This window comes from Martes martes, assembly GCF_963455335.1.
Source record: "Martes martes genome assembly, chromosome: 1".
In the NCBI taxonomy this organism is placed as follows: Eukaryota; Metazoa; Chordata; class Mammalia; order Carnivora; family Mustelidae; genus Martes; species Martes martes.
The window spans coordinates 105,358,204-105,376,893 of NC_137888.1; the positions used below are offsets into that span (position 1 = coordinate 105,358,204).

Genomic DNA, 18,690 nt, shown 5'->3' on the forward strand with positions numbered 1-18,690 from the left:
CACAATCCTTATCAAAATCCTAGTTGTCTTTTTTGTAGAAATTGACAAGGTGATTCTAAAATTCATATGGAAATGCAAGAAACTCAGAATAGCCAAAATAATCATGGAAGAAAACACAGTTGGTAGTCGTACACTAACTAATTTCAAAACTTATTACAGGGGCGCCTGGGTGGCTCAGTGGGTTGGGCCTCTGCCTTCGGCTCGGATCGTGATCCCAGGGTCCTGGGATCGAGTCCTGCATCGGGCTCTCTGCTCAGCGGGGAGCCTGTTCCTCCTCTCTCTCTCTGTCTGCCTCTCTGCCTACTTGTGGTCTCTCTCTGTCAAATAAATAAATGAAATCTTTAAAAAAAAAACTTATTACAAACTAAAATAGTCAAGATAGTGTGTTGCTGACATAAGAATAGACATATAGATCAATGAAATGGAATTGAAAGTTCATAAACAAACCCTAACATTTATGATTAATTTATTTTTTACAAAGGGACCAAGATGTGGGCGTCTGGGTGGCTCAGGTGGTTAAGAGGCCATCTCTTGGTTTCAGCTTAGGTCATGATCTCAGAGTCCTAGGATTGACTCCCACAATGGGCTCTGCTAGGAGCCTCCTTCTTTCTCCCTTGGCCTACAGCTCTCCCTCCTTGTGCTCTCTCTCTCTCTAATGACTTTATTTTTTTTTTAAGATTTTATTTATTTATTTGACAGACAGAGATCACAAGTAGGCAGAGAGGCAGGCAGAGAGAGAGGAAGGGAAGCAAGCTCCCTGCTGAGCAGAGAGACTGATTCGGGGCTCGATCCCAGGGCCCTGGGATCATGACCTGAGCCGAAGGCAGAGGCCTCAACCCACTGAGCCACCTAGGCGCCCCTCTCTCTAATGACTTAAAAAAAAAAATCTGTTGGCAAATTTTACTAGACATTGAACTGATAAAACTTTAATTCACCAGAAAGATAAAATATTTCAAATTCTGTATACCTAAAAAATGAAGCTTCAAAGCATATGAAGTAAAAATTGACAAAACTATAAGAAATAATAAACAAATCCACCATCTTAGTAAAAGATTTTAAATATACTTCTCAGTATTCAGTAGATCAAAAAGATAAATGAATAAGGATACAGAAGACTTGAACATCTTAATTAACCATATTGATTTAATAGATATATAAGGAACACCATTCAATAAGGGAATAATACACATTATTTTCAAATGCCTGTGGAATATTTGTGAGTATTAACCATACATAAAGCAAATCTCAACAGATATCAAGGAATTGGTGTTATACAGACGCTTTCCATGAAAAGTATGGCCCTCAGAGCAACATCAGCAACATGTAAAAGCCTATTAGAAATGTATGAGCTTAGGGATACCTGTGTGGTTCAGATGTTTAAGCGTCTGCCTTCAACTCAGGTCATTATCTCTGGGCCTGGGATCAAGCCCTTCGTAGGGTTCCCTACTCAGCAGGAAGCCAGCTTGTCCTTCTCCCTCTGCCCCTCTTCCTCTGCCCCCCGCCCCAAGCTCGTGCTTTCTCTCTCTGTGTGTCTCAAATGAATAAATAAAACCTTAAAAAAAAAAAAAAGAAAGGAAGGAAGGGAGAAAAATAAGAGAAATGTATAAGCTCAAAGAAAGAAAGAAAAATAAAAGAGATGCATAAGCTCAGGGGCACCTGGCTGGCTCAGTTGGTAGACCATGTGACTCTCGATCTCAGATTCCTGAGTTCGAGGCCCACACTGGGCAAGGAGCCTATTAAAAAAAAAAAAAAAAGTAAAAACTCAGCCCCTCCCCCCAAATCTCCTAGGTCAGAGTCCACATTTTGACAAGACACCCAGAAAATTCATGTGTACATTAAAGTTTGATACAAAGCATGTTTTCCTTTTCCTTTTTCTTTTTTTTAAGTTTTATTTATTGGGGCACCGGGGTGGCTCAGTGGGTTAAGCCTCTGCCTTCAGCTCCGGTCATGATCCCAGGGCCCTGGGATCGAGTCCCACATCGGGCTCTCCACTCAGTGGGGAGCCTTCTTCCCCCTCTCTCTTTTTGCCTGCCTCTCTGCCTACTTGTGATCTTTGTCTGTCAAATAAATAAATAAGATCTTTAAAAAAAAAAAAAAGATGTTATGTTATTTTGTGGCTTCCATTTTTTTGAATTTTTAGATTTTATTTATTTATTTATTTGACAGAGAGAGAGAGAAAGCATGGGGAGCAGCAGAGTGAGAAGGAGAAGCAGGATCTCTGCTGAGCAGGGAGGCCAATGTGGGGCTCAATCTCAGGACCCTGGGATCAAAACCTGAGCCGAAGGCAGCCAGCTGCTTAACAGACAGAGCCACCTAGGCGCCCTCGTGGCTTCCATTTTTTTCCCCTTAGATAATACACATTTTCACTCTGGCTGCCTTTAATCTTTTGTCTTTAGTATTTTGCAGTTCTGCCACCAGGAAGGGCCATGGTGTTGCTAACGTCCTCTGGCCCACCAGACTCAGGATCTCCTTCTTGTCCAGGTACTGGGAAAGCTCTGGTTATTTCTCCAGGCAGGCTCTTTAGGAGGGAGTTACCACAGCAGAACTCCTGGCACCTGGTGACCTGCCTCTATGGCAACCAAATATTCCAGTTTGCCAAGGACTGAGAGTCTCCTTGAGTCGAGGATGCAGAACTTTCAGTGCTAAAATTGGGATACCCCTGGACAACATGGACAGTTGGTCACCTTACCTGCTTCCTCTCCTTCACACCACAGCCCTCCCCCTCCAGGAACACCCATGTCCCTTGGAGAAGACTGAATAAAAAGCAGGTAAAATATAGTGTCACAATCTTCTTACAATCCCTGCTACATCAGTATTCAAGACCCTGATAATCAGGCTGACCCATTAGCCATACATTTTTTTCTCTTGGCAAAGCTGTCTCAAGAACCCTATTGGCTCCCTCCAGAGAGATGGCTCACTCCCCATCTACGAAGTCCAAGCTGTCGTCAAGAAAACTGGTCTCAGGAGTGCCTGGGTGGCTCAGGCAGTTAGGCTGCAGCCTTTGGCTTCGGTCATGATCCCAGGGTCCTGGGGTCATGATCCCAGGGTCCTCGGATTGAGCCCTGAGTTTGGCTCCCTACTCAGCAGAGAGTCTGCTTTTCCCTCCCTCTGCCTCTTCCCCGGCTTGTGGGTGCGGGCGCATGTACATGTGTACTCACACACGCTTTCTCTCAAATAAATAAATACAATATTAAAAAAGGAAGGAAGGGAGAACGAGAAAGAGAGAGGAAGGAAGGAAAGAAAAACAAAACTGGTCTCAGAGCAGCCAGGTCAAATTCCTTCCCAAAGGGATCCTGGGCTCCACGTACATCGTGGATATGGCTGGGCTCCTTCTTTACAGTTCTGGAACACTCTATCAAAAGGTACTTGTGTAAGTCTAAGATACAGACTAAAGATATAGATATAGATAGAACAGATTGGTGCACAACACAGCAATGACCTCTAGGGGGTGGTGGTGCCCAACTCCACATGCCAACCTCTAGCACCTAATCAAGGCCCAGCCCAAGTAGAGTATTATATGTATCAATGCCTTTATTTTCCCCTTTTTCCCCCTTCCTTCATCTCTTCTCTTAAAATTTTTTTTAAAGATTTATTTATCTATTTATTTGAGAAAGCGAGGGAGATCCTTCGCTAGCACATGCGAGGGGGAGGGGTGGGACTTGAGGGACAGAGGGAGGGAGGAGGAGTGAGAGAGAGAGAGAGAGAGAGAGAGCAGAATTCCCGCCGAGCTGAGCGTGGAACCAGATACAGGGCTCAATCTCACCCTGAGACTGTGACTTGAGCAGACATCAAGAGCTGTCAGGTGCTTAATGGACTGAGCCACACAGGCACTCCTTCACTTAAGTTTGCAAGTGAAGTTTCTTCTGAATAATGCCAGCCTGTTTTGACTGAGCTATAGAAGGTTTAGAGGATCTTTTTTCTTCAACTCTCAGCCTGGAAGACAAAGAGGATTGTTATACCTATAGAAACTAGTTTTATCACTGGAGATGAGAGTGAAGATTCCAGGAAAACAACAACAATAACAATAACGACAAAAAAGACACGATGTGGGGAGCCTGGGTGGCTCAGTGGGTTAAAGCCTCTGCCTTTGGCTGGGGTCATGATCCCAGGGTCAAGCCCCACACCCACCTCAGGCTCTCTGCTCAGCAGGGAGCCTGCTTCCTCCCCTCCCTCTGCCTGCCTCTCTGTCTACTTGTGATCTCTATCTGTCAAATAAATAAATAAAATCTTTAAAAAAAAAAAAAAGATGAGATGCAAGAGAACTCAGACCTTTAGTTATTCTAGCAAGCTAGGATATGAACAGTAAAAACTCCAGCTATCCTATAACGTATTTAGAACACTCAACTTTCAGAACGACTCCAGATCAAAAAGTAACTAGAAAAATAAACAACACTTGTGGCAGTGAACAATCGGCTCTGATTACTAAGCCACAAGTAAGCCCAGCTGAGAAGCACAAAAGTCTCTTAAGATTTCCTGTCGAAGTGTTCTAATCCACCAGCTTGATGCATGTGATCGCTAAAGCTGTGGCTCTTTAGCAATGCCTAGAAACGGCCAGCTCTGTGCATGCATGTATCAAGGGTACCCTGCAGGGGACATACTCTACCATTATTTTGACATCTCTGTAGTAGAGCCTGAAGAGAAAGAAAAAAAATGCCATTTAAAAGTTAAAAGAAAACATAGGAGAAAAACCTCACGACATTGGATTTGACAGTGATTTCTTGGATACGACACCAAAAGTATAGGTCACAAAAGAAAAATAGATAAGTTGGACTTCACCAAAGTAAAAACTTCTGTGCATCAAATGATATTATCAACAGGGTGAAAAGGTAACCCATGAAATTAGAGAAAATATTTGCAAATAATATCTCTGATAAGAGATTGATATCCAGAATATATAAAGAATTCCTACAACTTAAGAAAAAAAAATGTTTAATGCTCAAATAGACACAATAGACTTTAATAGACCAGAAGGCTGTTTGCCAGAGCTAAGGGGAGAAGGGAATGAGGAGTTCTTGTTTAATGAGTACAGGGCTGTAGTTCTGCGACATGAAAAGAGTTCCATGGATGGGTGGTGGTGACAGTAGCACAACAATGTGAATGTCCTTAGCACTACTGAACTGTGCACTTAAAAAATGGTCAAGCTGGGAAATTTTATGTTGTGTGTATTTGCCACAATTAAAAAACAAAACAAAACCAAAAAACCCCACAAGCCTCAGCTTGGGAGAGCCTGAAATTACTTTTACGTATTTGCTGAAAGTTGTCTCATCAGACTCTCAATTACTGACTAGCAACAACCAGTCATTCATTTGCAAATATTTATTGAGCATGTGCCATGTACCGAGTGTTCATCTAGACACCTGGGATACAGAGTGAATAAAACAGATGGAAAGCCCTGATTTTCACGGAGCTTACCTTCTAAACTGATATTTTTTAAAAGATTTTATTTATTTATTTGACAGAGAGAGAGAGATCACAAGTAGGCAGAGAGGCAGGCAGAGAGAGCTGGGGGAAGCAGGCTCCCTGCTGAGCAGAGAGAGCCCAATGCAGGGCTCCATGCCAGGACCCTGAGATCATGACCTGAGCCAAAGACAGAGGCTTTAACCCACTGAGCCACCTAGGCGCCCCAAAACTGATTGATATTTAAGACCCACACCTTAATGCTGATATATTAACTTACAAAAAGAACCAGAACTGATAGTTGACCAAAGAAATGCAAATGGTCTTTTAACATGTGAAAAGATGTTCAACATACCTCAAAATAAGAGAAATGAAAATTAAAACTACACTTCGTAAAAAGAAAAAAACAAAACAAAACAACAACAACAAAAAAACTACACTTCATTTCCTCTATGGATTGGCAGAAACTCCGAATTGTTGACAACATACTGTGTTGGTGAGGCTGCAGGGAAACGTACTCCCATACATTGCTGTTGTAAGGACAAAAACACATTTTCCATGGATAGCAATTATGTAATAATTAAGCAATTAAGCATCAGCAGGCTTCCCAGTGAGTTCAACAGCTTATCATTTGCCATGGGAATTGTATCCAACTTGAACCAGTCACTCTCCTCTAAGAAAGAGTTCTAAAAAATGAATGCAAATTTATAAAAATATCAATAGGATGATGCTTGTTGCAGCATTACCTGTAATAGCAAACCTGCAGCCTCCCCCCCCACCCAAAAATCTGAACATTTATCAACACACATGCTTTTTCAAATAAATAAAATCTTTGGAAAAGAAAATGAAAGAAAATTTTTAAAAAACAGTAACTCCCCATTTCCTTGTCCCAGTCAGCCCCTAGCAACCACAATTCTACTATCTATTGACTCTTCTAGGTACTCATATAAATGGAATCATACAGTATTTGTTTTTTTGTTACTGGCTTATTTCACTTAGTGTAATATCCTCAAGGTTCATCCATGCTATAGATTATGTCAGAATTTCCTTCCTTTTTAAGACTGAATAATAGTCTGTCATATGTATATCTCACATTTTGCTTATCCACTTATTTGTCAATGGACACTTGGTTTGCTTTCCATGTTTTAGCTATTGTGAATAATGATGCTATGAACCTGGGTGTTTAAATATCTGAGACCCCATTTTCACTTTTTCACAGTATATATCCAGAAGTAGAATTGCTGAAGCATATGGTAATTCTATGTTTAATCTTTTGAAGAACCACTGTCCTGTTTTCCACAGTGGCTATACTGTTTTACATTCTCACCAACAGTGCACAAGGATTCCAATTTCTCTACATCCTCACTAACACTTGTTATTTTCTGTTTTGTTTTGGTTTGTTTTTTTGATAGTGGCCATCCTGATGGATGGAGGGGACATCTCATTGTACTTTTGATTTGTAATTCCCTAATGTTTAGTGATGTTGAGCATCTTTGCATGTACTTCACTGACCATTTGTATATCTTTTTTTGAGAAATGCTTATTCAAGAACTTGACTCATTTTTTGTTTCAATTTTTGTTGTTGTTGAGTGGAGTAAGTTTTGAAACAAATGTTCTCTCTGAGACCCATCCATTAAAAACCTCATCCATCCAGTTATCTGTCTACAGAATTAGAAGCCTGGGATTTATCACTCACCACTTTCCTGGGTCACAAGAGGCCTTTAAAAAATATCTAAAATTGGACCTACTTTCCATCTGCTTCACCATCTCCACTACCACCATCACCCTACCTCCATGTGTGTGCCAGCACCCGCAAATCACTAGTCCAGTTTAGTCATCCTTTTTTTTCTTTCTGCCTCTGGATTTGAAGGACAGTAGAACAGCATTCTTGTTAATGTACAAATATTTAATCAAAAGCTTTTACTGAGTTGCCTCCTACTTTTCCTTCTCCAGGCTAAATTTTCCAAAATCCTTAAAAAATGGTTTTTTGCCCAGCAGTCTCATTCACTAGGATGAGGACGAAACGAAAGATCTCCCTGGTCCTACGTGGAAACAACAAATCTAAGCCTTCCGAACGTCAAATCCCAAAGTGCAAGGAGAGCATGGGTGCGCAGGTATTTGCAGGACAAGCAATTGTGGAATTCGGACAGTTCTGGGAGCGGTGCCTTGCTGGAAAGCTCCTGACCTACAAATGAGCCGAGCTGTTGCCTCGTTCCCACCGAGTCCCCACGGTCTGGCTCCGCAGCAGGCCTGGTTTTCTCCCTGCAGCCACCGCCTTTCCCCCCAATCCTCCAGCATCTCCTGAGCCTAGGGCTTTGCGTCTCTGGGCTCGCAGTTCCTTCCGCCTCCAAGGCTTACCTCCAGTCCCACTCAACTTTACGGTGTTCCTGGAAGCACCCCAACTCCACTCTAAGACAGAGCAGGGTTTCAATAAATGCTGATAGGCCGAATGAACGAAGAAATGAAGAAATCATAAAATAGTAACTTTCATCCCCACATAACTTGGCAGAAAGACTGTGGCACTATGAAGTGGGCCAGATCGGGGTCCAATACCAGTTCTTCCACTAAGTAGCTGGGGGAAGTTCATCCCTCTCTGAGAGTTCAAGAAACAAACGAATGAATAAGACGAACGAATGAATAAGGACGTTCTCCAGAAATGTGAGAACTAAAAGACTTAAGGCTTGTATGGTCCCCTGGCCACCATCACCGCTCAACAGAATTGCTACTCTCCCTACTATACTATGCTACGTTCCGTATTTAGGTGGACTGTGAGTCGCCTGGGGTAAGGGAATATCTGGGTGGGGTCCGAGCTCCCCGAGGTGCCGGGTCACATTTACGTGACTGGAATGTAGATAGATGGAGGACTACAGTTGTTAACATGCTCCGGGCAAGGAAGACTACATATTCCGAATGGATCTGGCCCCTTCGCAGAGACCCCAAGTCTTACCATCCCTCAAGAATCGCAGCTTGTTCGCGTACAAATGAAGGCCTACTGTACCTGCAAATCGAGTGTGTGGTCCATAGGACTCCACCCCACCCCGCGCCTCAACCCGCGGGGCTGGCAGGAGGCGCACGGCTGGCTCCTCCCAGCTCACACCTCGGCGCGGGTACACTCCCGGGCCACACGCCTGCGCATTGCGCTCTCCGCGTCTCCTCCCTCCTCCCCCTCTTTAGTCCACCGCGTTTCCAACGCTGGGTCCTTTTTGTCCCCTACTGCGAGCGGTGTCGGTTCCCGTGCGGAAGTGGTGGCCGTGAGGGAAGAAGATGGCGGCTACTGCACCCGGTGCAGTGGCTAGTTGGGCCAACAAGCGTAGCGGCCCTGGGCCGGGAGGCGGCGGCGGCGGCGGTGGGGGAGCCAAAGGGACGGAGGAGGAACCGCCGCCGCCCCTGCAAGCAGTTCTGGTGGCAGATAGCTTCAATCGCCGCTTCTTCCCCATCTCCAAGGACCAGCCTCGGGTGAGCGCAGCGCTCGGGAGCAGCTGGAGGGCCCGAACGTGGCCGGGTTAGAGTAGGTTATCCTTTCGGCTGCCTGATGAGGAGTGCTCTGGCGGATGGGCACTCGTAGTCCTGACCATCTGAGGTTTGGAAGGCATGCAGAGGGCTGAATGTAAAAGCCGTGCTTGTGAGAAGCCTTTACGTGGGGATTCAATGCCTCAGACGGAGGCTGTGATGCCTTCAACTGTGCAGTGGAAAAAGATCCTTGGGTGAATGGGAACAACACTTCTTTTTGCCTGCAAAAGGGAGGCCATATGCCTAAAAAAAATCTAATCCCATAGTAACAGCTGTCTTGAATCTCGGAGGGTGTGCTTTTTTTCTTTCCAGGTTTTAATGACAGCTGATGCCTTCTGTCAAAAGGAGGACAGAACAGGTTTAGTGGCTTGATGCCAGCAGACCCAGTATTGTCTAGGTACCGGGGAATTGGACTGGGGAATTCGTTTTAGGGATTGCTGGGTCACTCAGCAGTACCCAGTTCAGTCAAAGACGGAGCTGCATTCGGTTCAGGAAGAATCCTAATTCTCCCCCCAAAACCTAATGGCTGTTCATTTGGGACGAGTGATTGGGGTAGCTAGCCTCTGACTCCCCTTAGAAGGGGATCAAGGAAGGAAATTTAATGGGGAAAATGGCCTTATCATTGCTTAAGTTTCTGAAAATAGGATTGATTTTTAGTGTTTTCCTTAGCCAAGGTGGCCTGCTGCTCTGTAGTAGCTATGGCCAGTGCTAAGCAAGTAGATTCCATGCTTACTATTAGATTCCAGCCACAGATTCTTATGCTTAGAGGATGCCATGAACATCAAAGGCAGGGACCTGATTACTTTTACCTTGAGAAGGTAAAGTAAAACAATGGTGTTTGGAAACACTGGTAGGGAAGTGAAAATTGTGCTTAAGTGGAGGAAAGAATAGTACCCAGAGGTCCTTCCTGGATTCAAGACTTCAGACATTTTTCATCTTCTACCTTCCAGGTACTCTTGCCCCTGGCCAATGTAGCACTACTTGACTACACTCTGGAATTTCTGACTGCCACAGGTGTACAGGAAACCTTTGTCTTTTGTTGCTGGAAGGCTGCTCAAATCAAGGAACATTTACTGTAAGGCTCTGGAACTTTTCTTTTCATGTTTCACCATTTTTTCCACTTTCCTTAGTATGGTTGTAACTAAATAAGGGGAAATTGTGAGGGGGGAAAGATGTCTATTTGGATTCCGTCATAAGAACTAAGGGCTTTCTCTTCACTTATCAGGAGGTGAGCAGCTAAAATTGTAACAAAGATTAAAGAATTGCATTTGGATTTCTTCTCATTCTCACTTAGAAAGTTTTTGTTCCATAGGTTTTGCTTTTATTTAATGGCTCCAGTATGGAAGTTACAAGACTAACATCTTTGTTTTTCCACTGAGCTTGTAAATATTGAGCGCCTCCTCATCTTTGTATTCCCAGTGCCTATCTTAGTACAAAGAACATAGTAAACACTTAACAAACGCTTGATGAAATCTTCTTGAAAAAGAGTGAATCTCAGGATTTATGAAAGTTCAGGGAATAAAGACTAGGATATTAGCATGGTGTCCTTTAGACAGTTCCTAAATTTGCCTGGGACTTTGGATGGCGAGAAGTGACATGGAAAGCGTGTTCCCAGGATATTTTGTATACTCTAAATCTCAGCAGGATTTTGAATTCAAATCCATTCAAAATCCAAGTGTCAGGGTATGGAGAAGAAATAACCATGTTTCTCTAACCCATAAAACAAGACTGGTGACACAGGATGCTGAAACCATTAATTATAGTTCATAAATCTCTTTGAAGTTGAAGATGCTGGCAGGAACCCAAAAAAGCCATAGAGAAGGGGTGTGAGTGTTGAATGGTTGAGAAAAATAGGGAAGCTCTACGTGATCTTTATGCTTGATTTACTCATTCCCCTCATCCCCTTCCTTTAGGAAATCCAAGTGGTGCCGCCCTACATCTCTCAATGTGGTTCGAATAATTACATCAGAATTATATCGATCACTGGGGGATGTTCTCCGTGATGTTGATGCCAAGGCCTTGGTGCGCTCTGACTTCCTTCTGGTGTATGGGGACGTCGTCTCAAACATAAATATTACCAGAGCCCTGGAAGAACACAGGTCAGGATGGGAAGATGGTAGGGGCAAAGGGTTTGTGACCAGCAGAGCCCCTAAGACTGCTGTTTTGCTGCTCTCTCCCTCCTATACTTTATAGATTGAGGCGGAAGCTAGAAAAAAATGTATCTGTGATGACAATGATCTTCAAAGAGTCATCCCCTAGCCACCCAACTCGTTGCCATGAGGACAATGTGGTAGTGGCTGTGGATAGTGCCACAAACCGGGTTCTCCATTTCCAGAAGACTCAAGGCCTTCGACGGTTTTCTTTTCCTCTGGTGTGTGGGTATCTGGGGTCCCTGAAATGGGAGAGTGACAGGTTTCAGCAGGAGACAGGTTAAAGTCCTTATACCGGGGGCCTGGGTGGCTCAGTGGGGTAAGCATCTGCCTTCAGCTTAGGCCATGATCTCAGAGTCCTGGGATCACCACATCAGCCTCCCTGCTCAGTGGAGAGCCTGTTTCTTCCTCTGATCCTCCCCCTATGCTCTCTCAAATGAATAAATAAAATCTTTTTTTTTTCTTTTTAGTAAAGTCCTTATGCCTTTTCCCCACAGAGTTTGTTCCAGGGCACTGGAGAGGGAGTAGAGATTCGCTATGATTTACTGGACTGTCATATCAGCATCTGCTCTCCTCAGGTGAGCTCTTCAGGGCCAGGGCTGCACATCTAAAGAGTAGAACTCTGAGTTCCACAGTAAACAGATGCTGTCATCCTGGCTCCAGTATCCCATTAGGAACCTTTTTGGGCTTCTGGCCCTTGTCCAACTGTCATAGGGTCTAATAGGTCTGTAGGGACTTATTTTTGTTTCCAGAGAATAGCACTCACCTTGGCCCCACCCAACTTCCCCCCCACAGGTGGCTCAACTCTTTACAGACAACTTTGACTACCAAACTCGAGATGACTTTGTACGAGGCCTGTTAGTGAATGAGGAGGTAAGAAAAGGCTCCTGGGCCTCTTTAGAAGAGGGCTATGCTATTATCCCAGGCTGATGATAACTTTTGGTCCCCTTTTGGGCTTTATTGAGTCTTAGGATGAAGGAAAAGGAGATAGGGAATCAGACGCAAAGAAAAATTTTGGCCATTTGGCTATGACACCAAGGGGCAGAGGGGAACTTAAGATTAGAAAGAGTTGTACCTGGGTGTGTTCTTCCTCTCTTACTTGCTTGGGCTACCTCCCTTTCCTTCTCCCCATTCAGATCCTAGGAAACCAGATCCACATGCACGTGACAACTAGGGAATATGGTGCCCGGGTCTCCAACCTGCACATGTATGCGGCAGTCTGCGCTGATGTCATCCGCCGATGGGTCTACCCTCTCACCCCAGAGGCAAACTTCACTGATAACACAACCCAGAGCTGCTCTCATTCCCGGCATAACATTTACCGAGGGCCTGAGGTCAGCCTGGGCCACGGCAGCATCCTAGAGGAAAATGTGCTTCTGGGTTCTGGCACTGTCATTGGCAGCAATTGCTTTATCACCAACAGTGTCATTGGCCCTGGCTGCCACATTGGTGAGCACAGGTGGGGAGGTCAGGATGGTCATCCTAGGATTAGGAACCCAGGGAGCGGGAGGTGGGGGGTAGAGAAGGATACAGAGGGATAGTCCCTGAGAATAAGGAACCAGAGCGGCTACCTTAATAAAGGAGGGAAATGGGGATGTGAAATTTGCAGCCTTTAATCTGTGGCCTGTGAGCCTCTTATTGGGTGACTCTTAACATTCCAGAGTACCCTATTCACATTCAGGACCAAGTGGATAATTAACAGGCAATAATAACATCTGTTTGGTGCATTGCAGTTTACAAAGGGCTTTTGCATACATTGTTTCATTTATCCTCACAAAAACCTTGTGGAGTAGGTATTATTTATCTCCAGTTTATAGCCAAGCAAACAGGCTCAAAGAGGTTGTCTCCCTCAGGGTCATAGCTAATGAGAGGTAGTGCTAGAACTAGAATCTAAGTATTTCAAGTCCAGTGTTCTTTTTAACTCAACCATACTGCCTGGTTGGCCTCTTGGTAACTCACTCTGGTTGTAGGAATAGGATGCTTCTAATGGAACTGCCCCTTTAAAAGAATAATAAGATTCTAATTCTAAAATGTACAATAAGAGGGATGCCTGGCTGGCTCAGTTGGTAGAGCATGGAACTCTTGAGGTTGGCGTTGTGAGTTTGAGCCCATGTTGGGTGTAGAGATTACTTAAAAATAAAGTCTTTAAAAAAATAAAAATATACAAGAAGACATGGGAAATTTTAGTTCTACTTCTAGATGTAGATATGATTCTAATAAGGTTCTTGAGTGCAAAGGGGTCCCCAGATATCTTGAAGGTTCTCAGGTTCTTAAGTCCAGTATGTAGTCTGTGATTGTTATAAACCTGGTAGAGGATGGTCATGCTAAGCAATGTTCTGTCCTCAGGCTGGAGTGTAGAGGGGAAGAGGGTGTTTCTGGTGAATTAGGGGATGGAGTATTGGAGCTGGGTGGGAGGTGTGCTGCTATCAGTCAGTCCTGTCCTGCTGGAATGGCCCTGGTCTGGAACCCTGAGTGACCGGTAGTACTTCCTATCCTGAGCCAGGTGATAACGTGGTGCTGGACCAGGCCTACCTGTGGCGGGGTGTCCAAGTGGCTGCTGGAGCACAGATCCATCAGTCTCTGCTCTGTGACAATGCTGAAGTCAAGGAACAAGTTACACTGAAGCCACGCTGTGTTCTCACTTCCCAGGTAAGCCCTGCTCTATACTGCACAAGGACCCCAAACCTAGTGGTGGTCATGCTGAGCCGGAGGGGCATTATGTCCCCCCATGATCCAGCCTGAATTGAGAATCCAAATCCAGTGAATTCGTTTGTCTTCTAGTTCCCATAGTAAAAATCGCTGTCATGGTCAGGATGTACCTTTCCCCAGCACACTGATGAAGCTGTGCCACCCACTCTTTTTGTGTCCCCTAGGTGGTAGTGGGCCCAGACATCACGCTGCCTGAGGGCTCGGTGATCTCTTTACACCCTCCAGATGCAGAGGAAGATGAGGACGATGGTCAGTTCAGTGATGATTCTGGGGCTAACCAAGAAAAGGAGAAAGTGAAACTAAAAGGTGTGAGGCTAATCAGGTGTGGGGCGATTGTCTGTCTCTCTGCCCCATGGGAAAACCAGTGTTTCCTCCTGGAGGGATTGTGCTTCTCCGAAGTGTGTTCACTAAAGATCACTGCCTTTCCCAGGTTACAATCCAGCAGAAGTCGGAGTTGCTGGCCAGGGCTACCTCTGGAAAGCTGCAGACATAAACGTGGAGGAGGAAGAGGGACTACAGCAGAATCTGTGGGGTGAGTTAGGCCTTATCCCTGTCGCCGCCCCCCCCTTCTAAGTCAGAATATTTTGATGAAAAGTGAACACTTCAGAATCCGACTACTCGTTCATTACTTTATTCATTCAGACACGGTAGATATATTCCTCTCCATCAACAGCTCTTTCCTAACTTTTCTTTTTTCTCACCCTTATGGGTCCTCAGGACTCAAAATCAACGTGGAAGAAGAGAGCGAAACTGAAAGCGAGCAGAGTATGGATTCTGAGGAGCTAGATAGCCGAGCGGGCTCCCCACAGTTGGATGACATCAAAGGTGATTGGTCAGGGGAGCAGTGTCCTAGGACAAAAGAAGAAAACCTCCAGTTTATTCCTTGCCTGGATCAACTAGCCAGAGACTTCGGTTTCTCCCAGAAGGGTTTGGTATAAAGTCAGAACTAGGGAACTTAAAGCATTCTGGAGTGTTATTGGTTCATGAACTTACTCGTGCTTTGATTTCAGTGTTCCAGAATGAAGTCCTAGGAACACTACAGCGGGGCAAGGAAGAGAACATTTCTTGTGACAATCTAGTCCTCGAGATCAACTCTCTCAAGTAAGAGCAGCTCTCCCTCTTCTCCTCTCCTCTGGGTAGTCCCAGGCAGGTAGAGGTTCTCTCCTGTTTCCTTCCCAAATAGGAACCGATTCCCTCAGCATCCCAAATGGACAAGGCCAGTAGCATTTGAAGCAAGGAGAGTATTAGGTTCTGGCCTCAGCACAGACTTCCCCCTGCCAAAGCTCTCCCCTTGCATGTTGTTCTAGCCGACTTCTTCCCCAGTGTCCTGCCAAAGTCATAATCCTACACCAGGCTAAAAGGGCGAATGAAGGCCTTGGTGTCACCCCTGTCTCCCCACAGGTATGCCTACAACATAAGCCTAAAGGAGGTGATGCAGGTACTGAGCCACGTGGTCCTGGAGTTCCCCCTGCAGCAAACGGATTCCCCGCTGGACCCAAACCGTTACTGTGCCCTGCTGCTTCCAGTGAGCAAAGATCGGGACTGGGTACAAGGGATTGGGTGGAGGCACATCCACATCTTTGCCATGTTTCACTTTTAAGATTTTATTTATTTACTTGACAGAGAGATCACAAGTAGGCAGAGAGGCAGGCAGAGAAGAGAGGGGGAAGCAGGCTCTCTGCTGAGCAGAGAGCCCAATGTGGGGCTCAATCCCAGGACCCCAAGATCATGACCGGAGCCAAAGGCAGAGGCCCAACCCACTGAGCCACCCAGGCGCCCCTCCATGTTTCACTTTAAAGGAAATAGGGAGTAGAAGGTCTTTTCATGGGACATGTGGTACTTGTGGTTCCTTTCTCCTTGCCCTTGGATGCAGATTGGGTACTAGAACAGGCTTGGCTGGTTCAGAGGAGTCCATTTAGGTTCAATACTGAGTGCTCTTTGAGACTCCAGGATTCAGACCATACTAGACCCCAAACGATGGCCATAATAGACCCAGACTTTTATATTCTCTGAATGAAATGATTTGACCCAGAATGAGATCAACCTTTAGGTTGGTAATAGGTATTTTGAGGCAGCCTAGAACATCTGACCTCCTTCCACTTTCCCTGGGAAATCTTTTCTTTGTCACCAGCCCTGACTGCCAGCAACTCCCAAGTCCCTCTGACATGATTCCTCAGGCCTGTATCATTTCCCTCTTGTTCTGTCATATCCTGAAAGTCCCATGTTTTCAATATTGACTTCTTTTGCTGTCTGGGTATAGGTGCATGCTCAGGAATATATTGCAGCTCCCTTCTCCTCTCTTCCATAGCTGCTCAAGTCCTGGAGTCCTGTTTTTAGAAACTACATAAAACGTGCAGCTGATCATTTGGAAGCATTGGCAGCCATTGAGGACTTCTTCCTGGAGCATGAAGCTCTTAGTACTTCCATGGCCAAGGTGAATACCACCTCAAGCCCCAGAGTCCTGGATTTGCTTTGAAACAGGCATTGGCTCCCTCCATCAAGACACAAAACAAGCTGATGTGAATCCAGTATGGGATTTGACTAAGAGCACCTCCACACCTATTATTGTGCTGATTGCTGGGATAGTACAGCTGGGAGTCAGGCTAGTAAGGCAGCCATTTGGAGATTATCTTGGGGACCCAGCAATAGTTCCAGAAATTATACCTGTCCTAGTACCAGAGGGAAAAGCTCATTTTCGCCTGTTTTAAAAGCAGCTGGTGTTTTAAAGAAAGCTGACAGTCTGGTAGAGAGAGGTGCTAAGATCTTGCCTCCTCTTCCTCTGTTATCTATTATATCTTGCTGGATTCTGCAAGGTCCCTGAGATCTCTTCTGCTGGCCTTCTGCAGGTACTAATGGCTTTCTACCAGCTAGAGGTCCTGGCTGAGGAAACAATCCTGAGCTGGTTCAGCCAAAAGGATATGACTGACAAGGGCCGACAATTGCGCAAGAACCAACAGGTGAGTTGGCCACCCTCTTATCACCACGGTGATTGTCTGGTCCCCTGGCTTCTGGCCACAGACTCCAGGGTGGTTGGTCCCTGGGACTCTGTGGCTGTTAAAGCTGTTTATATGCCCCTCCCTCAATAGCTCTCCACTCTGCTTCCTTACAGCTGCAGAGGTTCATCCAGTGGCTAAAAGAGGCAGAAGAGGAGTCATCTGAAGATGACTGAAGTTGCACTGTCTGCTTCTGTGGGTGTGGTTGATGGCTCTCCTGGCTTCTGGGCCAGAGCAAATGAGAAGCTAGTTGCCGAAGGATGAGTGACCGCCATCCAAGCTGAGACTTAAAGGAGCAGAGGCCGGAACTACAGTATTCTTCCCACCGCCAGCAACCATGTGCCTCCCATCCTGACCGAGGAGTTGGGAAAAGGGAAGTTGGGCTGCAACAAAACTCTGCCTAAAGAGGAGCAAGGCAGGCCCTGCAGTTAGAGGAAGCCCAGAGGAACAGTTTTGTGCTCTGGCTTTCCCTCAGGGAACAGCAGAGAGCAGCTGGCCCTTTCTGCTGCTTGTATTTGTTAATATTAAAAAAGAGAGAGAGGGATGTATTTGGTTTCTCTCCCAACTCTGACTGATCAGCTCGTGTTGTAGGTGACCAGAGTTCTGAACCTGGCAGCTTTCCCCTAACACCTGGGAGAAGGAGAAGTGGGGTGTGTTTAACAGCCACTAGGTGGTACTGTGGTGCCTTGCCAACTGACCATCGTCATGGCTCATGGGTAGTCAGAGGCCTAGATTCTCTTCCTGCTTCTGTGGACCAATTTTGTGGTCCTGGAGTGGTGCGCCTGAGCCTATTTCCGTAGAGAGTCCTAGTCCAAACACTTTCCTGCCAGAGGGTGATGATCCAAGCGTATGTCTAGTCCATTAACCAGCTCCCAGTCCCTCACAAGCTTTGTCCAGTTGACCCAGTACTATCAGGGAAGCTGGGATATTCAGCATCTTCAAGATGAGGAAGTTTACTTAAGGTCTCAAGACTCTTGAAAGGAGTAAAGCTAAGGACCTGAATCTTGTAATCAAGAATTCTGCCTCAGCATATATTCAGTGTCTCAGTGAAGGGAAATTGCCTCCAGAGGCAAATATAACCCCAAGCCAGCAGTGGGTATGCTAAGAACAGAGGAAGATCCTATGAAATTGGCTTTCTCCTAATATTGAGTGAGTGTTTACTGTATGATAAGCATTTTGCTAAATACTTTCCATGTGTTTAGCTAAACTTCACAGTAGATGATGTAGGTCTTATCTCCATTTTCAGACGAGCCTAACGTTCAGAGATGTCCCATAACTTGTCATTGATAGAGCCATGCTGGAGTTTGCCGTTTTGTTCTGTAGTCTCCTTTAACCTCAGCTATGAGACATGCCCTTCTGTCTCATCTCTTTTAGCTCTTTGTTGTTGTCCTAAAGCCCTTACCCTATTGACACTTAAACAGTGACAGATGTTACTGGTAACAAGTGGCCCTCCTGAACATCACAGATAAAATGGTTGCCAGTGTTCATTTTATTTGGATGGAAAGGAGTAAGCTAAGGAAAATGATACTGAATTGTACTCGGGTGTGAGGGGCATTACTGAATATTTCTAAAGAGGAAAAAACAGGAGCTTAATTTACTTTTCTTCTTCAGTAAATCTCAGTTTTTGCTTTTCAGATACAAGACCTAGTTCCTAGAGGGCATATAAAGGTTATGGCATGGACTACTAGGAGCAGTTAAATACAAATAACTTATAGAGCACCTCTTATTTGGACCTGATGGGTAGCAGGGCTCAGAGTTGGCCTACAGAACTTTTTAGAAGGAATAGATTCCTTCCAGTGGACTAATTAGAGGCTTAGAGGATTGTGACAGCTGAGTGTCCTAAAAGGTAGAAGGGGACTTTAAAGGGTTTCCATTTAAATATCGTACATTAAACACGTGGGTTTTTTTATTTTTTCTAAAACCTCATTTAA

At 45.1% G+C, this 18,690-nt stretch overlaps 1 protein-coding gene across 1 annotated transcript; it reads left to right on the forward strand.

The window, feature by feature from the left end:
• Positions 1–8,609: 8,609 nt before the first annotated feature.
• On the forward strand, positions 8,610–17,307 carry EIF2B5 (eukaryotic translation initiation factor 2B subunit epsilon). The gene is made up of 16 exons (XM_080820181.1): positions 8,610–8,853; positions 9,858–9,982; positions 10,821–11,006; positions 11,101–11,278; positions 11,555–11,635; positions 11,853–11,930; positions 12,194–12,506; positions 13,561–13,706; positions 13,931–14,072; positions 14,197–14,298; positions 14,484–14,591; positions 14,777–14,867; positions 15,168–15,291; positions 16,075–16,200; positions 16,613–16,723; positions 16,876–17,307. Exons 1-16 carry the CDS (start codon positions 8,662–8,664, stop codon positions 16,933–16,935), a joined length of 2,163 nt encoding a protein of 720 aa, XP_080676307.1. The 5' UTR covers positions 8,610–8,661; the 3' UTR covers positions 16,936–17,307.
• Positions 17,308–18,690: the final 1,383 nt, after the last annotated feature.